Here is a 24,841-nt window from a genome sequence, read left to right as displayed (position 1 = left end):
TGTATTGTTCCAGGTCGAGAGACCCGCAAGCAGTGGCGGTGGATGCTCTAGTAACTCCGTGGGTGTTCCAGTCGGTGTACGCGTTTCCTCCACTTCCACTCATCCCAAGATTTCTAAAGCTCATAAGGAGAACAAGGGTTCAAGCGATCCTCATTGCTCCGGACCAGCCAAGAAGGGTTTGATACGTGGATCTTCTGGATCTACTGCAAGAACAGCCAAGGCCTCTTCCTCTTCGGGAGGACCTGCTGCAGCAGGGGCTGTTCGCCTATCAAGACTTAACGCGGCTACATTTGACAGCATGGGGGTTGAACGCCTGATACTAGCTCTAGGGCATTCCGAACAAGGTTATTCCTAGCCTGATACAGGCTAGGAAAGCAGTAACGTCTAAACATTACCATCGAATTTGGAAAAAATGTATTTTGGTGTGAGTCCAAGAAATTTCCTGTGCTGGAGTTTCAACTGGGACGGTTTCTCCTCTTTCTACAAGCGGGTGTGGATATGGGCCTGTGGTTGGGATCTGTGAAGGTCCAGATTTCGGCCCTATCCATTTTCTTCCAAAGACAATTGGTTGCCCTCCCTGAGGTTCAGACCTTTTTGAAGGGAGTTCTGCACATGCAACCTCCCTTTGTACCTGCCTACGGCGCCTTGGAACCTTAACGTGGTGTTGCAGTTCCTCCAAACGGACTGGTTTGAGCCTCTACAGGAGGTCGAGGTCATTTTTTTTTTTTTAATGTGGAAGGCTGTCACATTGTTGGCTTTTGCTTCTGCTAGACGTGTGTCTGAGTTGGGGGCTTTGTCCTGTAAAAGCCCATACTTGATCTTCCACGAAGATAGAGCTGAGCTCCGGACACGTCAGCAGTTTCTTCCAAAGGTTGTGTCGGCATTTCAGATCAACCAACCTATTGTGGTGCCATTGGCAACTGACTCCTCAATTTCATCAAAGTCCTTGGATGTTGTAAGTGCTCTGAAAATCTATGTGAAGAGGACTGCTCGTCACAGGAAATCGGACCCTGTTTGTCCTGTATGATCCCAAGAAAATTGGGTGTCCTGCTTCTAATCAGACGATCTTTTGCTGGATCAGGTTTACTATCCAGCATGCGTATTCTACGACAGGCTTGCCGTGTCCTACGTCTGTCAAAGCCCACTACTTGTAAGGTGGGGTCTTCCTGGGCGGCTGCCCGGGGTGTCTCGGCAATACAACTGTTGTCCATCGTTGGTGCCGGCTCGTTTATACCTGCAAGCCAATATTAGAATGCAGGGCTATGGGACCTGGTGACATCAGGGAGTGAAGGAACTTAACTCTCCCCGTCATAGTTTTATTAAAGCGTTGCTTGGTCTGGGTCGAACACGTTTGCAAAGTTCTACAAGTTTGATACTTTGACTGTACTTCAGATCAGAGGCCAATCAGTTCTGCAGGAGCCTCTGCGCTCTCCCTCCCACTCTGGGAGCTTTGGTACATCCCCATGGTACTAATGTGGACCCCAGCATCCTCTAGGACGTAAGAGAAAATAGGATTTTGGTTACGTACCGGTAAATTCTTTTCTCGTAGTCCATAGAAGATGCTGGGTGCCCACCCAGCGATTCATTTTCCTGCAATTGTTATCTGGTTCAGTACAACATTCTAGTTAAGTACTGCATTGTTACTTGGTAAGTAATGTTATCGGTGGTTGCTGAGTTTTCAGGCTAAGTTAGCCTGATGTGCCTTGTATGTGAGCTGGTATGAATCCCGCCACTATCTGTGTTAAATCCTTCTCTCGAAGATGTCCATCTCATCGGGCACAGTTTCTAGACTGACTTTGGTAGGAGGTGCATAGAGGGAGCAGCCAGCCCACACTCTCAAACTCTTAAAGTGCCAATGGTTCCTGGTGGACCCGTCTATAGCCCATGGTACTATTGTGGACCCCAGCATCCTCTACGGACTACGAGAAAAGGAATTACCGATAGGTAACCAAAATCCTATTTTCTTTTTCTATACGACTGCCCTACGCCTAGGTTTAAAAATAGAAATAGATATCTTGCACAAACAGTGGTCATATAATGACTTCTAGGTATGTGCTTTGTTTGGCCACTCTTTGCCCTTAAGGCAGGGTATCTACTAATTCTCTGTATATTTCGTGGGGAATTTAGCTCAAATACGATAAACTGCATTTTCATAATTTTGCTTTCACCAGCCCGAAGAGTTGCGACGATGCAAGAATGATCGATGCTATTGGCCTATCTTCCTGCTATCATCTACATGGTGTAATCGAAATGTGGTCAGTCAGACTACATGACCCATTTTCTTACGTCCTAGAAGATACTGGGGTTCCATTTAGTACCATGGGGGTGTAGACTGGTCCACTAGGAGCCATGGGCACTTTAAGATTTTGATATTGTGGGCTGGCTCCTCCCTCTATGCCCCTCCTACCAGACTCCCTTTAGAAAAGGTGCCCGGAGGAGCTGGTCACGCTTATGGAAGCTCCTGAAGAGTTTCCTTCATTTATTTTCTGTTTGTTATATTTATGGCGGCATGAGGGTACAGAGATGCACGGCTTCTAACTGGGGCGAAATGCGTCTCCAGACAAAGTACACAGCTGCGTCTCAGTACACAGTACCCACACTGGCAAAAACAGCCTTAAAATGGTTTTCTCTCCATTTTAAGCAACAGATTACCTCAGCCAGTATAAAAAAAAAGCGGAAAGACCGCGCGACATTGAAGGGGTGGGGCTTCACTATGAGAGGATCCAACAGCTCACCAGCGCCATTTTCCTTCTGCATTGGACACAGTCGCTGACTGAAGGGGACGCGCAGCTCCTCCAGTGTGACTCCAGATTACCTCAGCGGTACCAGGGGGTCATAGCATGGTGGTGGTGGTGGGGGGGAGCGATTATTAGTGCACTAAGTACCCTATCAGGGTACTTAGTCTGTGACCCGGCTAAGCTTTGCATTAGCGATAACGGCGCAGTGGGGGCTGGCTCCAAATTACTGTCTCTCCCTGAAGGGCTCTTTGTGGGTTAATTGTGCTTAACCTTTTCCTGTGTTTGTGTTGTCACATTTATATTATGTCAGGCAAAGTGTGTTGTACAGCGGAGTGTTCCTCTTCACCAGGGGGCTCACTAATGGGTACTCAAAGCAGTGCACCTTCCCAGAATAGCAAGGCTGAACCGGAATGGGTTAATTCCATTAAAGGAATGATCTCACCTATTTCTACAAAGCTATCCCGTAATGAGAAAGACGCAATACTTAAGACAGACTCTGGATGAGTTTATGAATAGAGACTTAGTCCCGAAACCAGCGTCTCAATCCCCTCCCATTTGTCCGCAAAAATTATCTGTGGCCCATATCCTGCAGTCTGACGCTGATGGGTCAGACATGGAGTGGGGGGATGCTACTATCTCACAGGTAATAGAGGCTCCTATACAGGCTATTGGATGTTCTGCAATTCCTGATAAGGTGTCAGAGGAGTGTGAGGAATCTTATTTTAATGTGGAAGTCCTCAGTCACTTTTCCTGCGTCAAAAGAATTGAATACCCTGTTTGAAGAACTGTGGGTTAATCCTGAAAAGAAATTTTCAAATCCCTTAAAGGTTGCTCTCATCTTTTCCTTTTCCTCTGGAGGATAGGAAGAAATGGGAAAGTCCACCGATAGTGGACGCATCAGTCTCTAGGCTTTCACGTAAAATTGTATTTCCTGTCCTTGGTGCAGCCTCCCTAAAAGAGCTGCACCAGATTGTGAAATTGAGACTATACTCAAATCATTGTACACAGCTGCTGGGGTGGCCCAAAGACCCACTAAATCACAAGTCATTGCTAAATGGTCAGGTAACCTAATTGAGGAGTTAGATTCCTTGTCTGGGGGGATGTTGTTTTACTCTTGCAGCATATACAGGACTCTGCAAACTTTATGGTGGAAGCCATAAAAGAAATTGGTTTGCTTAATGCACGCACCACCGCTATGGCAGTGTCAGCACACAGGGGCTTGTGGCTACGCCAGTGGACTGCTGATGTGGACTCCAGGAAAGGCGTGGAAGGCCTACTATTCACAGGAGAGGCCTTGTTTGGAGACGAACTAGACAAATGGATCTCCAAAGCTACTGTGGGTAAGTCTACGTATCTTCCTTCCGCAGCTCCCCCAGCCGGGAAAGCTTATTCAGCTTCAAATTTACAGTCCTTTCGGACAGCCAAGTTTAAAGGAAAATCCAGAGGTGCTTCTACGGCCTCCAGAGGCGCAAGAAGTAAACCACGCAAACCAGCAACTGCAGGTGTTCAGGAACAGAGCTCAGGCTCTGCTTCCTCAGAGCCTTCAGCATGACGGTGGACCGCGGCGCCTGGAGGTCTGTCAGGTGGGAGCCCGACTACAATTCTTCAGTCACATTTGGTCAAGTTCGTGCCGGGATCTCTGGGTAATAGATCTTATTTCCCAGGACTACAGACTGGAGTTCCAAGAGCTCCCACCTCACAGATTCTTCAAATCAGACTTACCAGCTTCACAAGAGGAAAGTATAACTTTACAGCAGGCCATCCAAAAACTGGTACAGACTCAAGTCATTGTTCCAGTTCTACCTCATATACACAACAAGGGGTACTATTACAACTTGTTTGTAGTACCGAAACCAGACTGTTCGGTACGACCAATTCTGAACCTTAAGAACTTGAACCCGTTCTTAAAAGTGTTTAAGATGTAGTCTCAGAGCGGTGATCTCAGGTCTGGAGGAAGGGTAATTCCTTGTGTCCCTGGATATCAAGGATTTGTACCTTCACATTCCGATCTGGCTGCATCACCAGGCTTATCTATGGTTTGCACTACAGGACTGTCACTACCAGTTCCAGGCCCTGCCATTTGGTCTCTCCACGGCACCGAGGGTGTTCGCCAAGGTGATGGCAGAGATGTTTATACTCTGCAAGCAGGGAGTGAACATAATTCCGTACCTGGACGATCTATTGATAAAGGCGCCGTCCAGGTAGAGGTTGCTGGACAGCACTGGCCTCTCAACCAAACTTCTCCAGGATCACGGGTGGATTCTGAACCTTCCGAAATCTCACCCAGAGCAAACACAGAGGCTCCCATTCCTGGGAATGATACTGGACACGGAGTCGCATTAAGTGTTCCTTCCATTGGAAAAGGCATTGGTAATCAAGTCGATGGTTCGGGATGTCCTTGAAGCCAACCCAGGTATCTGTGCATTTATGCATTCACCACCTGTGAAAAATGTTGGTCTCTTACGAGGCGCTTCAATACGGAAGGTTTCATGGAAGACCCTGATCTGTTGGACAAATGTAACGGATCGCATCTTCACATGCACCAGAGGATTAGTCTTTTGCCAAAAGCCAGGATCTCCCTCCTTTGGTGGCTACAGACCTCTCACCTCGTCGAGGGTCAGAGGTTCGGAATTCAGGACTGGATCCTGTTAACCACAGATGAAAGAATCCGAGGTTGGGGAGCAGTCACCCAGGGGGTGTAGTTTCAAGGAAGATGGTCAAGTCAGGAAGTTATCCTTCCAATCAACATTCTGGAACTCGGGGCCATATACACCCCTTCTGCAGGCCTCTTATCTTCAGAATTGGGCCATTCAAGTCCAGTCGGACAATGTAACAGCAGTAACGTACATAAACTGACAGGGCGGAACGATAAGCAGAGCAGCAATGTTAGAGGTGTCGAGAATTCTCCTCTGGGCAGAAAAAAATGCTGTGGCGTTGTCAGCGGTCTTCATTCCTGGAGTAGACAACTGGGAAGCAGACTTCCTCAGCAGACACGACCTGCACCCCGGTGAGTGGGGCCTTCACTTGGAAGTGTTCAGGTGCTTGACATGTCAGTGGGGATATCCACAAATCCACATGATGGCCTCTCGTCACAACAAGAAGCTCAAGCGGTATTGTTCCAGGTCGAGAGACCCACAGGCAGTGACGGTAGACGCTCTGATGACTCCATGGGTCTATCAGATGGTGTACGTGTTTCCTCCACTTCCTCTGATCTGAAAAGGTTAAAACAATCCTCATTGCTCCAGACTGGCATAGAAGTGCCTGGTATGCGGACCTTCTAGAGATGCTTCTCGAGGAGCCGTGGCCTCTACCTCTTCGTGAGGATCTTTTGCAACAGGGACCGTTCGTCTATCAGGACTTACCGCGGCTACGTTTGACGGCATGGAAGTTGAACGGCTGATTCTCGCCAGACACGGGATCCCTAATAAAGTTATAAAGACTATGATCCAAGCCAATAAGGGGGTAACGTCTAAACATTACCACCATATTTGGAAGAAATGTCTCTTGGTGTGAGAGCAGAACTTATTTCTGTGGTGGAATTTCAGTTGGGACGTTTCCTGCTTTTTCTGCACTCAGGTGTGGATGTGGGCCTACGTCTGGACTCCATAAAATTCCAGAATTTGGCCTTGTCCATTTTCTTTCAAAAACAATTAGCTTCTCTCCCTGAGGTCCAGATGTTTTTGAAAAGTGTTCTGCACATACAACCTCCCTTTGTGCCTTCCACGGCACCTTGGGATCTCAATTTGGTGCTGCAGTTCCTCCAATCGGACTGGTTTGAACCATTACAGGAGGCGGATGTTAATTTTTTTTACGTGGAAGACCGTCACACTATTGGCCTTGGCTTCAGCAAGACGTGTGTCGGAGCTGGGGTCTTTGTCTCACAAGAGCCCCTATTTAATTTTCTGTGAGGACAGAGCTGAACTCCGAACTCATCAGCAATTTTTTCCGAAGGTGGTGTCAGCATTTCGCATTAACCAACCTATTGTGGTTCTGGTCATAACAGACACTTCCGCTACTTCAAAAGTCTTGGATGTTGTGAGGGCTTTGAAGGTATACGCCACAGGAAATCCGACTCTTTTCATTCTATATGATCCCAATAAAATTGGCTGTCCTACTTCAAAGCAGACAATTGCATGCTGGATCAGCATGCTTATTCCACGGCAGGTTTGCCGGTTCCAAAATCTGTACAGGCCTACTCTACTAGATTGGTGGGCTCTTCCTGGGCGGCTGCCCGGGGTATCTCTACTTTACAGCTCTGCTGAGCGGCTACTTGGTCTGTTTCGAACACGTTTGCTAAGTTCTACAAGTTCAATACTTTGGCCTCTGAGGACCTTCAGTTGGGTAAATCAGTTCTGCAGGAACCTCAGCACCCTCCCACCCGGTTTGGGAGATTTGGTACATCCCTATGGTACTAAATGGAACCACAGTATCCTCTAGGACGTAAGAGAAAATAGGATTTTAATTACCTACTGGTAAATCCTTTTCTCATAGTCCGTAGAGGATACTGGGCGACCGCCTGGTGCTTCGTTCTTCCTGCACTGTTACTTGGTTAAGTATTGTTGGTTCAGCTGTTGCTGTTTTAAAGTTGGGTTCGCATAGCTTTCCTCTGTGTGCTGGTTCGGAATCTCGCAATCTATCTTTATCTATCCTTCTCTCAAAGTATGTCCGTCTCCTCGGGCACAGTTTTCTTGCCTAATTTTGGTAGGAGGGGCATAGAGGGAAGAGCCAGCCCACACTGTCAAATTCTTAAAGTGCCCATGGCATTTTGAACATGTCTGTATTTTGGCTTTGGTATTTTCACTCTCTCTCATTGGCTTTCGGTATAGACAGTCTGTAAATCAACAGCTTCCCACGGTTAGGCCCTGTGTTTCTGTAGCACATAATGTGCGGGTTTCTGTTGGTTTTGAGGCCATCTGAATTGGTCCCTGGTTCAGATTATACAGAATTTGCTGCACTGTTGCTGGGATTGAGATTGTTGCTGTTGGATTGAAAGTCTGCTGGCAGGCCTTGTGCTCAGATCCAGATTTTTGTTTCCTGGTCCACTCTTTGTATAATTTTAACTGTCGCTTCATCACAGCAGCCATTTTTGTTAATGCTTATACCGCTGCTGCGAGCGGCAACAATCATTCCACGTTCAAAGTCTGTCAGATCTCATCATTTATCCTTTATTTTGAGTGATAAACTTCATTAGTCTCTGCATACCTTTTTGCTTTTCTGTTTTTATACAAATTTGGATATCTTAAATCAACCTTATATACGGAATAGCTACTTCTCTTAAAATCGCCTACTGATTTTAATAATTTTGGCCACTAGGGGTATATTTACTGAAGTGCTGGTTTTTAGAAGTGGAGACCATAGAAGACAGCCAGACTCTACTTTTCATTTCTCTAGTACCTTCTAGAAGATAATAGCTAGATTCTTGTTGCTATGGGCAATGTCTATGTATGTATGTGTGTGTGTACGTACGGGATGGTACGGCACTCCATGCGTCTTAAATAATTCAATCTTAGATTGAATTATTTAAGACGCATGGAGTGCCGTACCATCCCTTACTGCTGCTGTCACTTCCTCGTGCGGGCACCCGGCGCATAATCACTACTGACGGGAGAGCCGGACCATCCACTGTGTGTGTGTATATGTATGTGTGTGTATATGTATGTGTGTGTGTATGTATATGTGTGTATATATATATATATATATATATATATATATATATATATATATATATATAGTGTGTATATATATATATATATATATATATATATATATATATATATATATATATAGTGTGTATGTATGTGTGTGTGTATGTATGTATATATATATATATATATATATATATATATATATATATATATATATATAGTGTGTGTGTGTGTGTATATATATATATATATATATATATATATATATATATATATATATATATATATATATATATATATATATAATATATTATGGTGTGGAGTGTTGCAAGCATAGGCGGCCATGGTCAGACAAAGGGCCAATTCAGTAAGGATAGGAAATTCTGCTAATGGATCGTATGCTGGGGGCCGCCCATCGCTGGGCAAGGCTGCCCAGCATGCTGACCGGTGCCTCCCCACCTTGAAGCAGAAATTGCGAGCGCCTTGCAATTTCTGCTTCATCGTAAAAAATCTTAATGCCTCCCGCAGGAGACCCGGCGCCATCTTACTCATCGCGGCGGCTGCGTGAGATATCACACAGCCGCATCGATCACGGGTACGACACGCCCCCGTTCACGTCGTGCCGCCCATCGTTCGTGCCGCCTCCGCAACGCTCCGTCTCCTCCCTGGAAACAGAAGGTTGACAGGCAGAGGCGATTGCTTTTTCTGCGCCCCCCCCCCCCCTGCAGAAAGTGCGGGCGCAGGGCGGGGCCATCGTAAAAATTCTAAAGTCAATACATCTGCCATAGGCCTGCTGCAACTTTCGATGGAAGGATTGAAGGATACACCAATCTATATTTCTCTAACGTCCTAGAGGATGCTGGGACTCCGTAAGGACCATATGGGGATAGACTGGCTCCGCAGGAGACATGGGCACTTTAAGAAAGACTTTGACTCTGGGTGTGCACTGGCTCCTCCCTCTATGCCCCTCCTCCAGACCTCAGTTTGATACTGTGCCCAGAGGAGATGGGTGCACTGCAGGGAGCTCTCCTGAGTTTCCTGCTAAGAAAGTATTTTAATTAGGTTTTTTATTTTCAGGGAGTACTGCTGGCAACAGACTCCCTGCATCGTGGGACTGAGGAGAGAGAAACAGCCCTAGTTCTCTGAGTTTCAAGGTCCTGTTTCTTAGGCTACTGGACACCATAAGCTCCAGAGGGAGTCAGAACACAGGTCTCGCCCTGGAGTTCGTCCCAGAGCCGCGCCGCCGTCTTCCTCGCAGAGCCAGAAGATAGAAGCCGGGTGAGTATGAGAAGTAAGAAGGCTTCAAAGGCGGCAGAAGACTTCGTGATCTTCACTGAGGTAATGCACAGCACTGCAGCTGTGCACCATTGCTCCCATACACCTCACACACTCCGGTCACTGTAGGGGTGCAGGGCGCAGGGGGGCGCCCTGGGCAGCAATATAAACCTCTATTTATGGCATAAACACATATATACATGTACAGCTGGGCACTGTACATGCATATAAAGAGCCCCCGCCATGTTTTTGAATAATTTGAGTGGGACAGAAGCCCGCCGCCGAGGGGGCGGGGCTTCTCCCTCAGCACTCGCCAGCGCCATTTTTCACCACAGCACAGCGCTGAGAGGAAGCTCCCCGGACTCTCCCCTGCTTACTGAGGTGACATTGGGTTTTTCAAGAGGGGGGGCACATAATTGGCGAAAAACGTGTTATTTCAGCGCTACTGGGGAAACATTCTGTGTTTTGCCTGGGTTATAGAATGCTGGGGTGTGTGCTGGCATACTCTCTCTCTCTCTCTCTCTCTCTCTCTCCAAAGGGCCTGGTGGGGAACTGTCTTCAGATAAGAGCTTCCCTGTGTGTGTGTGGGGTGTCGGTACGCGTGTGTCGACATGTATGAAGTGGAAGGCTCACCTGAGGGGGAGTGTATGAATGTCAGACCTCCGTCGGCAGCGCCGACACCGGACTGGATGGAGATGTGGAATGTCTTGAGTGCTAGTGTAAATTTATTACACAAGAGATTAGACAAGGCTGAGGCTAGGGAACAGTCAGGTAGTCAGACCATGCCTGTCCCTGTGTCACCAGGACCTTCCGGGTCTCAGAAGCGCACATTGTCCCAAATAATGGACACAGATACCGACACGGATTCAGACTCCAGTGTCAACTAAGAGTAGGCAAAATTACAGCCAAAAGTGGCTAAGGGCATTCGATATATGATTATTGCAATAAAAGATGTTTTGCATATCACAGAGGAACTGACAAGAGGGTACACATGTATAAAGGGAAAAAGCCTGAGGTCACTTTTCCATCCTCGTATGAGCTGAGCGAGCTGTGCGAAAAGGCTTGGGAATCTCCAGACAAGAGGCTGCAGATTCCCAAAAGGATTCTTATGGTGTATCTTTCCCGCAAACGGATAGGATACGATGGGAGTCTTCTCCTAAGGTGGACAAGGCTTTAACACGTTTATCAAAGAAGATAGCGCTGCCATCCCAAGATACGGCTACCCTGAAGGATGCTTCTGATCGCAGACAGGAGGTTACCATGAAGTCCATTTACACACATTCAGGTACAATTCTTAGACCGGCAATGGCGTCGGCCTGGGTTTGTAGTGCTGTCGCAGCATGGACAGACTCCTTATCTACGGAAATTGAGACCCTAGATAAGGATACCATTTTAATGACCCTAGGGCATATAAAAGATGCTGCGTTAAATATGAGGGATGCTCAAAGAGACATTTGTTTGCTAAGTTCCAGAATAAATGCTATGTCTGTTTCTGCTAGGCGAGTCTTATGGACCCGACAGCGGACGGGTGATGCCGACTCAGAGGCATATGGAGTATTTGCCTTACAAAGGTGAGGAGTTATTTGGAGAAGGCCTCTCAGACCTGGTCTCCACAGCTACGGCAGGTAAATCGTATTTTTTGCCTTATGTTCCCTCACAGCCTAAGAAAGTGCCTCATTATCAAATGCAGTCCTTTCGTTCGAATAAAAGCAAAAGAGTACGAGGATCGTCCTTTCTTGCCAGAGGTAAGGGCAGAGGAAAAAAGCTGCACACAGCTATTTCCCAGGAACAGAAGTCCTCCCCTGCCTCTGCAAAATCCACCGCATGACGCTGGGGCTTCCCTGGGGGAGTCCGCTCAAGTGGGGGCACGTCTTCCACTTTTCAGCCACATCTGGGTTCACTCACAGGTGGGTCCCTGGGCAATGGAGATTGTTTCCCAGGGATACAAGCTGGAATTCGAAGAGGTGCCTCCTCGCCGGTTTTTCAGATCGGCTCTACCTGCGGCTCCCTCAGAGAGGGAGTTAGTGTTGAATGCAATACAAAAATTGTATCTTCAACAGGTAGTGGTCAAGGTTCCTCTACTGCAGCAAGGAAAGGGTTATTACTCAACCCTATTTGTGGTTCCGAAACCAGACGGTTCGGTCAGACCCATTTTGAATTTAAAATCCCTGAACCTACACTTGAAAAGGTTCAAATTCAAGATGGAATCTGTCTGGGCGGTCATCGCCAGCCTGGAAGGGGGGGATTTTATGGTTTCCCTGGACATAAAAGGATGCATACCTTCATGTTCCAATATTTCCTCCTCAACAGGCGTTCCTGAGATTTGCTGTACAAGATTGTCATTACCAATTTCAGACGTTGCCGTTTGGGCTTTCAGCGGCCCCGAGGATTTTCACCAAGGTAATGGCGGAAATGATGGTGCTCCTGCGCAAGCGAGGGGTCACAATTATCCCATACTTGGACGATCTCCTCATAAAAGCGAGATCTCGGGAGAAGTTACTGGACAGCGTGTCTCTGTCTTTGAAGGTGTTACAGCAACACGGCTGGATTCTCAATGTCCCGAAGTCACAGTTGGTTCCTACGACGCGTCTGACCTTCTTGGGCTTGATTCTGGACACAGACCAGAAGAAGGTTTTTCTTCCAATGGAAAAAACGCAGGAACTCATGACTCTGGTCAGGAACCTATTGAAGCCAAAACAGGTGTCAGTGCATCACTGCACTCGAGTCCTGGGGAAAATGGTGGCATCGTACGAAGCCATTCCCTTCGGCAGGTTCCATGCGAGGACCTTCCAATGGGACCTACTGGACAAGTGGTCCGGGTCACATCTACAAATGCATCAGAGGATCACCCTGTCCCCCAGAGCAAGGGTGTCTCTCCTGTGGTGGCTGCAGAGTGCTCACCTCCTAAAGGGTCGCAGGTTCGGCATTCAGGACTGGATCCTGGTGACCACAGACGCAAGTCTCCGAGGTTGGGGAGCAGTCACACAGGGAAGAAATTTCCAAGGTCTTTGGTCGGGTCTAGAGACTTGTCTCCACATCAACATCCTGGAGTTGAAGGCCATATACAACGCCCTACGTCAAGCGGAGGCATTACTTCGCGACAAACTAGTTCTGATTCAGTCGGACAATGTCACCGCAGTAGCTCATGTAAACCGCCAAGGCGGCACAAGGAGCAGGGTGGCAATGGCGGAAGCCACCAGGATTCTTCGCTGGGCGGAAAATCATGTAAGCACACTGTCAGCAGTGTTCATTCCGGGAGTGGACAACTGGGAAGCAGACTTCCTCAGCAGACACGACCTGCATCCGGGAGAGTGGGGACTTCATCAGGAAGTCTTCGCGCAGGTCGGTGGGAACTGCCCCAGATAGACATGATGGCGTCCCGTCTCAACACAAAGTTAAAAAGGTATTGTGCGAGGTCAAGAGATCCTCAGGCGATAGCTGTGGACGCCCTGGTGACACCGTAGGTGTTTCGGTCGGTCTATGTGTTTCCTCCTCTTCCTCTTATACCCAAGGTGTTGAGAATAATAAGACAAAGAAGAGTGAGAACAATCCTCATTGTTCCAGATTGGGCGCGAAGGAATTGGTATCCGGATCTACAGGAATTGCTCACAGATGATCCGTGGCCTCTTCCTCTAAGGCAGGACCTGCTGCAGCAGGGGCCCTGTCTGCTCCAAGACTTACTGCGGCTGCGTTTGACAGCATGGCGGTTGAACGCCAGATCCTAGCGGACAAAGGTATTCCGGATGAGGTCATTCCTACGCTAATAAAGGCTAGGAAGGACGTGACATCAAAACATTATCACCGAATATGGAGAAAATATGTTTCTTGGTGTGAGGCCAGGAATGCTCCTACGGAGGAATTCCATCTGGGTCGTCTCCTTCACTTCCTGCAAACTGGAGTGAATTTGGGCCTAAAATTAGGCTCCATAAAAGTTCAGATTTCGGCCTTATCCATTTTCTTTCAAAAGGAATTGGGCTCTCTACCTGAAGTACAGACTTTTGTTAAGGGAGTACTACATATTCAGCCTCCTTTTGTACCTCCGGTGGCGCCTTGGGACCTTAACGTGGTGTTAAGTTTCCTTAAGTCACATTGGTTTGAACCACTCAAAAACAGAGTTAAAATATCTCACTTGGAAGGTGGTCATGTTAGCCTTGGCTTCGGCTAGGCGAGTTTCGGAATTGGCGGCTTTATTCCATAAAAGCCACCATATCTGGTTTACTATATGGATAGAGTGGAGTTGCGGACCCGTCCTCAATTCCTACCTAAGGTGGTCTCATCCTTTCATATGAACCAACCTATTGTCGTGCCTGTGGCTACTCGTGACTTGGAGGATTCCGAGTCCCTTGATGTGGTCAGGGCTTTGAAAATTTACGTTGCCAGAACGGCTAGGATCAGAAAAACAGAAGCACTGTTTGTCCTGTATGCAGCCAACAAGGTTGGCGGCCCTGCTTCAAAGCAGACTATTGCTCGCTGGATCTGTAACACGATCCAGCAAGCGCATTCTACGGCAGGATTGCCATTACCAAAATCGGTTAAGGCCCATTCCACTTGGAAGGTGGGCTCGTCTTGGGCGGCTGCCCGAGGGGTCTCGGCACTACAGCTGTGCCGAGCTGCTACTTGGTCGGGGTCAAACACCTTTGCAAAGTTCTATAAGTTTGATACTCTGGCTGATGAGGACCTCATGTTTGCTCAATCGGTGCTGCAGAGTCATCCGCACTCTCCCGCCCGTTTGGGAGCTTTGGTATAATCCCCATGGTCCTTACGGAGTCCCAGCATCCTCTAGGACGTTAGAGAAAATAAGATTTTAAACCTACCGGTAAATCTTTTTCTCGTAGTCCGTAGAGGATGCTGGGCGCCCGTTCCAAGTGCGGACTACTTCTGCAAGACTTGAATATAGTTATTGCTTAAATAAGGGTTATGTTATAGTTTCATCGGTTTTGAACCGAAACTATGTTTTTCATACTGTTAGCTGGTTAGTTTAACACAAGTTATACGGTGTGGCTGGTATGAATCTTGCCCTTGGATTAACTAAAATCCTTTCCTCGTACTGTCCATTTCCTCTGGGCACAGTTTCTCTTAACTGAGGTCTGGAGGAGGGGCATAGAGGGAGGAGCCAGTGCACACCCAGAGTCAAAGTCTTTCTTAAAGTGCCCATGTCTCCTGCGGAGCCCGTCTATCCCCATGGTCCTTACGGAGTCCCCAGCATCCTCTACGGACTTCGAGAAAAAGATTTACCGGTAGGTTTAAAATCTTATTTACAGTGCGCATGGGCGCTAAGAGTGGGTGTCTCAGTACTTCCACACGAAAGTACTCATGAAAAGGAGTTTGTAAGCATTTGCATTAAGTTGCAGACTGCCAACCGCCCATAACCGCTGCTGCATTTGTTTTTTTTTAATGTGACTCAGAATCTTGCCCTTTTTTTGTTGAATGTTGTGACATGTAAACAATAGGGCCGTGGCTGCCACTAGATGGTAACTGATGACAGCAATTCAATTGTTTTGACGCTTGGGTGACCAGCAGCCATGGAGGTCACTTCTTTATTTTTCTCGCAACTTCCTAAAATCGGTCTGTTTGGCCCATGCAACAATTGATTTGTGACAATTGTTTGGGTGTCTAAATAATCCTGTTTTAGACTGGAAAATTAGACTGCCAGAACAATTGAATTCGCCCCCAATGTGTCAGCTCACATTCATATTGTAACACCTTTTTGATTACCCAAGTGCAAAACGTGTTTTTATGTGTTTGTTTTCTAAATTTCCATAATATATGCGCATTGTACTTAAAGTTTAGGGTGTTTAGGCTTTTCTTTCATTATCATTTACATTTTTAATAGTACCAGTAAAATAAATTAAGTACTTGCCTAATATTTCTTGAATCAAAGTGAGAATTTCAATGAAACCATCCAGTGATTGTCGCATGCAGAACCTGACAGTGCTGTTCATCTGTCATTACAGAATACTGACATCCATGATGTGACTGAATGTGAATTAATTCTTAATTTGTCTTTTTACTATAGAACTCATCATGGACAAGTCTGAACTGGTACAGAAGGCCAAACTAGCTGAACAGGCTGAGCGCTATGATGATATGGCTGCAGCCATGAAAGCTGTGACCGAACAGGGAGGCGAGCTCTCTAATGAAGAGAGGAACCTGCTTTCTGTTGCCTACAAAAATGTTGTAGGTGCTCGCCGTTCCTCCTGGCGTGTGATCTCCAGCATTGAGCAAAAGACTGAGGGCAATGAGAAGAAGCAACAGATGGCACGAGAATACCGTGAAAAGATTGAGGCAGAGCTAACAGAAATCTGCACAGATGTCTTGGTAATTTTGCCCTAACATACAAATCAATGGATTATTAAAATAAAAAAACAAAAATGTTTAAGATGCTCTTCAGGGCATTGGCTAAATTTTACAGTTCGTTTTTTGGGGCAGTAACTGCTGAGGCTAATTTGTTCTTTTTCCCTCGTAATCTACACCAGTGGTTCTCAACCTCGGTCGTCAAGTATCCCCTACAGGTTGAGAACCACTGATCTACACTATCATGGCATTTGGTGACCATACTAGTCATTAATGTGTGTAGTTCTACATCTAGTAGGTAGGAACTCGTCAGAAGCTGAAAGCTGCAGATGTTGGAACAGGGTATGGGAGATGATTCCTACATTGATTTTGGAGATGTCCCAGTAGAACATTCTCTAAAAATTTGCATGGCTAAAAACTAGAAGAGATTATCTAGCAAACTATTTCAGCTTTTTAAATAGGTGCTAAATGACCGCTATGACTTGTGGGCATGACTTGGTTTGTTTTACTATAATTTATGGTACACCAGATGACTTAAACGATGCAGTCTCCTTAATGATTCCTTTGAACTACCTGACAGCACCCCTGCAGTCCCGGACTATGATATAGTGCTATACACATAATGGGCCCTACACACTTTGCGATCTGCCGCCGAGCTGCCCGACGGCGGATACGGCCGAAGGGCGACCCGGCGGTGGGGTGCAGTGACGGGTGGGGGAGGAGTGAAGTTTCTTCACTCCCCTCGTCACCTGGCTCCATAGCAATGCAGTCCATATTGGCCTGCATGCACAAGCGACGGGGCACCAGCGATGAACGAGTGCGGTGCCCGCGCATCGTTCATCGCTGGTGCCTCCTCACTGAAAGATATGAACGTCATCTTGTTCATATCTTTCAGTATTATCGCCCAGTGTGTAGGGCCCATTAGATATATCTTAAAGATCTTGCAAAAGATCTAGGAGTGGCCACATCCAAGAGCATGCTGTTAACGATAGCTTCCCTGTAGCAGAGAACATCAGAACATCCGACCAATGACCTGCGGGACCACGCATCGTTATCATTCATAGACACTGAACGATGTGCACTATTATGAACGACTTGGTGTTCCGATCCGTCGTAAACAGCCAAATTGTTCAGACTATCGTCTAGCGTTTGAGCACCTTAAGACGTAATTTTAATGGTGGTTGTACTATGTGTGTTCACCCCCTTATCACTGGTGTGTGATAGGTTTGTTTTTCATATTGAAGGAAGTTTATAAATGGGAATGAGCACGGTGGAGTTATTGGGGATGTATAGATTTTGGGGGTAAATCTATAGACTCCTCTGGAGTAACCTTCTGCAATCCATAGAAAAAAAACAAAATGAGCATGTACTTGTGCTTATGTAGAATTCACTGTGGGATTACTGCCTGGCATAGGAGTGGTTAATTTGTGCATATTTTTGGTTGCTATGGCAATACTTGTGCACTATCTTTTAATAGAATTTGCCTGCTATTGGCTCTATTTGGCATTAAATTGAACTAGTATCAATCAACAGAAGGGTGATTTTTCATATTCAGTCAACATGTAACCAGGTAATGTATCTAAAAAAAAATAAAAAAAAAATAAAAAAATAAAAAAATAAATATATATATATATATATATATATATATATATATATATATATATATATATATATATATATATATATATATATATATATATATATATATATATATATATATATATATACCGTATATACTCGAGTATAAGTCGACCCGAATATAAGCCGAGGCACCTAATTTTACCACAAAAAACTGGGAAAAATTACTGACTCTAGTATAAGCCTAGGGTGGGAAATGCACGGTGCCAGGGGTTTTCATGCTCAGGGTGTCATGCTCGTTGCCAGGGATTTTATGCGGTAGGTGTTATGCTTGTTGCCAGGGGGTAATGTTTGTTTCTAGGGTTGTGCCCCCAGTGCCACATATACCCCCAGTGACAGATAAAAACATGCCCCCGTTGCTTTGCCCCCAGTAGTTATGCCCCTTCTTTGCCCCCAGTATTTGTGCCCCCCTCTTTCATTGCCCACAGTAGTTATGACCCCTCTTTCTTTGCCCCAGTAGTTGTGGTGCCCCCTTTCTTTGCCCCCAGTAGTTGTTGTGCCCCCTTTCTTTGCCCCCAGTAGTTGTTGTGCCCCCTTTGTTTGCCCCCTGTTACTGTGCCCCCTTTGCAGCTTACAAACATAAACACACACTAAAACAATACTTACCACTGCCCCGCTCCTGCTTCCCGACCGCTTCTTCTGCTGCTGCGCTGCTCCGCTCCGTCTGGCCGCCGCTCCATCTGTTCATCCGCTCCGTCTGGCCGCCGCTCCATCTGGATCCCCGCTCCGTCTGGCCGCCGCTCCATCTGGATCCCCGCTCCGTCTGGCCGCCGCTCCATCTGGTCGCCGCTCCGTCTGGCCGCCCGCGCCGGCGCCCGCTTCCCGGCACCCGATCATCTCTATGGGAGAGACGTCATGACGTCTCTCCCATAGCAACGCCGCACAGACGCTAGAGGTCAATAATGACCTCTAGTGTCTGTCCCTGGAGCCGGCTGCAGCGGACGCCCACACAGCCCACGGCGTCTGCTGCAGCCGTTGACTCGAGTATAAGCCGAGGGGGGCTTTTTCAGCATAGAAAACTGTGCTGAAAAAGTCGGCTTATACTCTAGTATATACGATATATATATATATATATATATATATATATATATATATATATATATATATATATATATATATATATATATATATATATATATATATATATATATATATATATATATATATATATATATATATATAATTTTTTTTTTTTTTTTTTTCTTAATGTACTGTAATACATCTCACAGGTTTTTTTGGGGGGAGTTTTGACCAGTACCTGCATAAAAAAAGAAACAAATTACAGGTTTGATTGTCAACTTTTTTTTTTTTTAATGCATATTTCTTCCACGATTTCTTTTTTCTCTCCATTTTATACTATTGTGTATCACGGTAACAGCAACGCAATTGAGAATAACGGTACAGAAGATAATCCATAAACTGATAGTGCTACATGTTTAAAGATCATGTCAGTGGGTTACTTTAAAAAAAAAAATTTTTTTTAATAAAATGGTAAATCCCTATTGGTGAATATGCTGTTTATAGAGAGCAGTGGTGACCGGAATGTGCAACTTCTGGCACTCCAGGTCTTGCTTAGGAGCATCTCTCATAATACCCAGCAGTACAGGGGGGTACACATGTAGAGATGTGTGCTGAGCAACATATCACTGACCACTCAGAACACATCCCAACCCCCCCCCCCCCCCCCCGTGCGATGTGTGCTGAGCGAGGGTGGGGGGGTGCTCACTTCACACAGCAATGAAGTGAGCGACCTGACTAGGCACAATCTAGAACCGGCAATAGCGACGTGCGGGGCTGCGCATTGTTATCGCTACGGGCATACACATGGAGAGATCGGTGCTTAATTTCTAAGTAATGTAGTCGGAATGCATGGGTCACTCCGTGTGTATGCCCCTTACCTGTTAAATGCACTTTGTTTACATAATTTAACACTAACAACAGAGGGTAATCTGTTTAGGACGTGTACACACACACACACACACACACACACACACACACACACACACACACACATAATATATTGTATGTGCATATGCCATCTTTTAGAGTATGTTTCGTTTTTAAATGTGTTCTCTTCGATTCAATAAGACACGATTGCTAAACTCTCCCTTCCAGGAAAGCTGATAATTGCCTCAGAATTATCTTTTAGGGCAGTTTACAATTTGCAAGGTATTTCAATCAGTTGTTTGTGACACCAGGTCTTCCATTGTTACTGGCACCTTGTTTGGCTGCTCCATATAGCTGACAAGTAGGCAGTGATGCATTTGTCAAACAGTATGTTGCCTGTTTAGCGTCTCGCTTGGCAGTTACAGGGGGAGGCATCAAGTGGCTCCCTGCAGATGACTGTCCACAAAGCACTGTTAGTGTAGACTGAGCCATACAGAGCAATAATGCACCTACTGGCGGGTATGACATCGATAGTTGTAGCCCTCCAACTGGCATTGCTTACATATTATCTTCAGTATGTGAAGTATAGAAATATCACTTTATTTAGACTCTTCATTGTGGTTCTACAAGAACACGTCCACAAATGGTTTCTTTGAATATCTATCCTGTTATATCCTAAAGGTGTGTGTGTATGTATGTATATATAATTTTGTTTTGTTTTTTTTGTTTAAGGCAAACGTTGCTTGTTAAAGTGAGAATTAGTGTTTTGTGCACTGGCGGCCACTAGATGGCGCCACACAAAGCAATGCAAGTGTTGCTCCGTTCAGGTGCGTACAGCTTCCGACGCTGATACTACCATTATATTCCATCATTTTGACGGACTGCTAACTAGTTTAGTATAAATGTTGGCTTGCGTAAAATAGCTAATAAAATTAAAAATGTAAAAGTTCCACAACTGTGTTTGTGGTGCTGCAGCATTATCAAATACTTGTTAAATATGTCAGTTTCTATTTTTATTTCCTCAAGTATATTTGTGTTAAAATTGGTAATGGGGAAACATGTTTTTTTTTTTTCCTTTTAATGTAAATAAGAACCACATGAACTCTAAAAAAACTACAGTTTATCACACTCACCATTGCAGGAACTTCTGGACAAGCATCTGATTGCCAGTGCCACACCACCGGAAAGCAAAGTTTTCTACTTGAAAATGAAAGGGGATTATTATCGGTACCTTTCTGAAGTAGCATGTGGAGATCACAAACAAGGTAAGTCTTTATGGAACCATATGTTGGGGAGCCAGTTACTTTGGCCAGGAGCATTGGGCCATCAGATTTTCCACTTTCTATTCCCGGTTATTAATCGACAATATAGATGTTTCAACCATCATTTAGCCCTCACCCACTCATTTGTGCTTCTACGGTATTTTGACTCTTTAATCACTCAATGAATGATTAGGAAAAACAAAAGGTTAGCTTTGCATATAATCTGAGACAATACATTTTTTTCATCCACTAGGGGTCACTGGAGTACTCTTGGGATATGGACGGGGCGTAGCCGGAAATGGCACATTTAAATATTTAAATTAGTAACTGGTTACCCCCTCCATACTCCCATAGAGACTTCAGTATTTTTCTGTGCCTCTAGTCGGAAGGTACAAGTGGACAGGATGTCCTTAGACTCTTCAAACAAGATTATTTTTCATTTTTTCTACCCGATCCCTTCCCAGCTTATCAAAAAGCGTGGGTCTGGGATCGCTGGTGCTGCAGAAGGGCAGCAGATTGTCTGCCGGTGCCCATGAAAAGGGCCCCGCCATTGACAAAAATCAGCAGAGCTAACTGCAGCCTCAGGCTGCACATGGAAGCAGGACGGAGCTTGGCAGAGAAGCCCCGTCATGGTCTCCACGGGTGGTGCAGGTACTGAGCGGTAGGCAGCTCTCACTGCCGCCGCTCACTTACTTTCTATTACTGTTTATTGCGGGCGGTCAGCTCACGCTGCCGCCCTCTATGTGGGAACTGTATTTTATTTATATTATGTCAACCCCTGCTGCCTGCCACTCGTCGCTCCCATCCGCGCTCCCTACCCGCCGGTCAGTGTAAATACGGCGTCGCTGAGTGCTTGCAGGGGAGCCAGCGAGCGGTCCCCGGCACTGCCGCAGGACCGCTCACCGCATCTCCGGCGTCTGCACATGCCGCCCTCCTCCCTCGGTTCACACGGCTCTGGAGTGGAGAGCAGGCGAGCCAGCCGCGGACAGCTAGTGCCGCGGCCCGCTCTTTCATCAGCTCCCCAGTCTCCGGAAGCCGCTCCGGCCACAGCCGCTCAAAGTCCCGCCGCTTCCTGGTCCCTGCTTCCGCCGCTCCCCGGCTCCCATCCGCTGAATAGTCGGAAATCCAGGGGGGAGCAGTGGGGGGGAAGTCTGCAGCTTCATGACCGCGGACAGCTCTCATAGCTGCCGCGGTCCAACGCTGTAGGACAGAGGAGGGGGAGGAATGCCCGCAGGGAGGCCCCAATAACTAAGCTGCGTTTAGGCAGCAAACAGCTCAGGCTATTAAGCCTGTGAGGGGGTCACAATAATATGACTGCTGGGCAATATGATATATCTATAATCTGGATGTGTGTATAGGGGTATTATATATATATATATATATATATATATATATATATATATATATATATATATATATATATATATATATATATATATATATATATATATATATATATATATATATATATATATATATATACATACATACATACATACATACATACATACATACATACATACATACACACACACACACACACACACACACACACACACACACACACACACACACACACACACACACACACACACACACACACACACACACACACACACACACGTCTGATTGGGTGTATACATTAGAATCTATTCTTGCAAGCACATGGCGGACACCATTTTAACTTTACTTCCTGGTTCTTCCCAGGAAGTTGCTGCACTACAACACTCAGCCTCTGGAGGAGCCGGGGTGGTGTTAGGAGTTTTAGTTGTTTTTGTACAGCACACGTGCACTGTAATGCAGATTAAACACACTTTACTTACAGGGTACTAAGTCACAATATGGATCTGTCCTTCTGTACTTACTGCTTGGTGTACATGAGCAGTAAGTCTAATGCAAAGTCAAACAAGCAGCTTCGCTGCAAAGTTGGTCGGACAGTGTGTCGGACAAATGCGACTGCACAGACAGACCCTTGCTGCTCCTCTTTGGGATGCGAGCGCATGTACTGCCTGGGGGGGACAAATTTGCTTATTGTCTTATAAATGATTGTTTCAGCTGCATTGTTTGCGGTCGATTCACCGCCAGTCCTCATGTCAACAGGCCTGTCCGTCAGGTTCTCAACTGTTATCCCTTGTCCGTTTCGGTCTACGACGTTTAATTACGCGGCGGAGCATACCCTACAGGACACAGCAGTAGGGATGTTGCTTCGCCCTGCTTTGGTGGGAGTTTGGGTTAACGAAGCTGTAGGGCATGGCACTCCAGTTCACATTGCACTACAAGAAGAACACCTTCCACTTCTCGCTGATTACAGCTACTGTGGACGTCAGCCAGTTTTGTTCTCGCCTTTTAACTTCACTAGTGGCGGCACAACGTCCACTTTGGCTACGTTCTTAACAGGCGATGTCGGATTTCGAACGAGAATAGAGGCATTACCTTGCGCTGGCTACAGGTTTGGTCCTGTTTTGGACACCTGCTTTTCGCAGGAATATCTGATTTCCTACCATTGTCTACGCAAATTCCTGAATAGAACTACTCAGGATATTGTCTTTACGACTCGGTCTTTTCGCCGCCGTGCTACAGGACATGTGGTAGACTATGGTTATGGTACGGCCACCTACTTTATCCAAGTTTCAGTGGCCTTTACATCTACGCCACTGACAAGCCAATGCCATAATGGCGTTCCAGCATCTCCGATCGTCAGTTGTGGATAGGCGGTACTGGGTGGATCCGCACAGTTGGATTCACAGATTATGAAAATACAGTCGACGGTTTTCCATCATTGCCATGGGCAAGACAGGTCTGCCTAGGTCAGAGGACAAGACGGCAGTGCTACAGAGACACAGGCTATAGTAGTCTCAGTAGTTTGATACCGCAGTCAACACCCGAGTCGCGGTTATATTTCGGTTTGGGATAGTTCCAAAGCTGGATGACTGTCAGTCCGATACTGACCCTGCAGACAGTACGTTGCTTGCTACAGGTTCATCATGGAATACTTGCAGTCGGTGACTGCAGATTGGGATCCGCAGTAATACCGGATTACGATGGATCTCGAATTTACACAGGCCTACTTAGGGTTTTCTGTAAAAATCCATTCTTACTTTCAAATGCTACCACTTGGCTTCTTATCGGCGCCTCGGGTAGTCACAAGTAAAAGCTGTCATAATAGCTCATCTCGGATCCCTGAGAAGGATAACATTTCCGTACTTTGGAGATCTGCTCATCAACGCTCCGTCTCAACGCTTATTCCTGCAACGTGCATTACTAACGTACAATGGCGTCGTTCAGCACGGTTGGATTGTCAACCTCAAGAAATCAACCCTCATTCCGTTACAAATGATTCATGCATAGGAGTGATTCCGTGGATAAACGGATTTCCCTGCCTGAACACAATACAAAATGTACGTCATCGCGTACAGTTAGTACGCAATCCACGGACTATCTTAGTGCATTTGGACGACTACTAGGAAGGAGGGTGGCGTCTGTCGACGCACTACAGTTTGCAGGAGTTCATTCAGGTCATTTTTCACCTGAATGGTATTGCACGCATCTACAAATTCATCAAATAGTGCGGTTGGCTCCAAGAGCCACAGTATCAGTACTCTGGTGGCTCCAAGTACACAATCTCACCGCAGGGAGAATGTTCGGCGTCTGGAATTGGATAATTCTTACAACGGACGCGAGTCTCAGGGGTTGGGGAGCTGTGGTCCAAAATTGTCAACTTCAGAGTCTCTGGTCAGATCATGGAAGATTGCTGTCACTTAAATGACCTGTATCTCAGGGCAATTTCCAACACGCTGCAACAAGCAGTGCACATGCTCCGGTCTCAGACTGTCCAGGTGCAGTCAGACAACGCCACGGCTGTCGCAGAGGAATTCGAGGTCGCATGGCATGCGGGAAGTTGCTTGAATCCTCAATTGGGCCGAGTGTCACCAGGTGATATTGTCGGCAGTATTGTGTTGGAGTGGACAGCTGGGAGGCAGATTGTCCCAGCTGTCAGGATTTTCATCCAGGAAACTGGGCATTGAATTCAGAAACGTTCCAGATGTTGGTCCAGCAGTGGCATTACCCACAGGGAGATCTAATGGCATCTCGCAATAAAAAA

At 46.2% G+C, this 24,841-nt stretch overlaps 1 protein-coding gene across 1 annotated transcript in view; it reads left to right on the top strand.

The window, feature by feature from the left end:
* Window positions 1-24,841, top strand: part of YWHAB (tyrosine 3-monooxygenase/tryptophan 5-monooxygenase activation protein beta) — a 47,130-nt gene that overhangs the window by 7,573 nt on the left and 14,716 nt on the right. The window contains exons 2-3 of the mRNA XM_063959591.1: window positions 15,675-15,976; window positions 20,619-20,742. Of these exons, the coding sequence (XP_063815661.1) occupies window positions 15,683-15,976; window positions 20,619-20,742 (418 nt within the window). The 5' untranslated portion in view covers window positions 15,675-15,682. The remainder of the gene's footprint in view (window positions 1-15,674; window positions 15,977-20,618; window positions 20,743-24,841) is intronic.

The sequence above is a fragment of the Pseudophryne corroboree genome, chromosome 3 (genome assembly GCF_028390025.1).
Source record: "Pseudophryne corroboree isolate aPseCor3 chromosome 3, aPseCor3.hap2, whole genome shotgun sequence".
NCBI lineage: Eukaryota > Metazoa > Chordata > Amphibia > Anura > Myobatrachidae > Pseudophryne > Pseudophryne corroboree.
This window is presented reverse-complemented; position numbering and strand designations above follow the sequence as displayed.